At 38.9% G+C, this 324-nt stretch overlaps 1 protein-coding gene across 1 annotated transcript in view; it reads right to left on the bottom strand.

The window, feature by feature from the left end:
- LOC119586012 (organic cation transporter protein-like) overlaps positions 1-324 on the bottom strand; it is a 23,322-nt gene that overhangs the window by 6,506 nt on the left and 16,492 nt on the right. Inside the window, 1 exon segment of the mRNA XM_037934720.1 lies at positions 208-311. Within this exon segment, the coding sequence (XP_037790648.1) occupies positions 208-311 (104 nt within the window).

Below are 324 nucleotides of genomic sequence, written 5' to 3'. Positions count from 1 at the left end.
CCACAATTAATGATTCATCCTTTAAATCAAAATGAACTCAGAATTAATCAAGAAAATTTTACATAAAAACTACAGATCATACATAAAACGTAATAATACCGATGCAAACAGAAATAACAACAGCAGCAATTAAAAGAAATAATAAACAAATAAATAACCCATTTAACAGATATCTGCATTAGTCAAAACAAACCCCAATAGACTTACTTGTCGGCCGCCCATCCCGTCCCAACCCCGCCCACGATAGCTCCCACGAAGAACACGGTCTGCGATATACTTGCATACCACTCGCGCTTGCACACCCACGAGAGCTGTGGGGAAGAA

Source organism: Penaeus monodon, chromosome 20, assembly GCF_015228065.2.
Source record: "Penaeus monodon isolate SGIC_2016 chromosome 20, NSTDA_Pmon_1, whole genome shotgun sequence".
Taxonomy (NCBI): domain Eukaryota; kingdom Metazoa; phylum Arthropoda; class Malacostraca; order Decapoda; family Penaeidae; genus Penaeus; species Penaeus monodon.
This window is presented reverse-complemented; position numbering and strand designations above follow the sequence as displayed.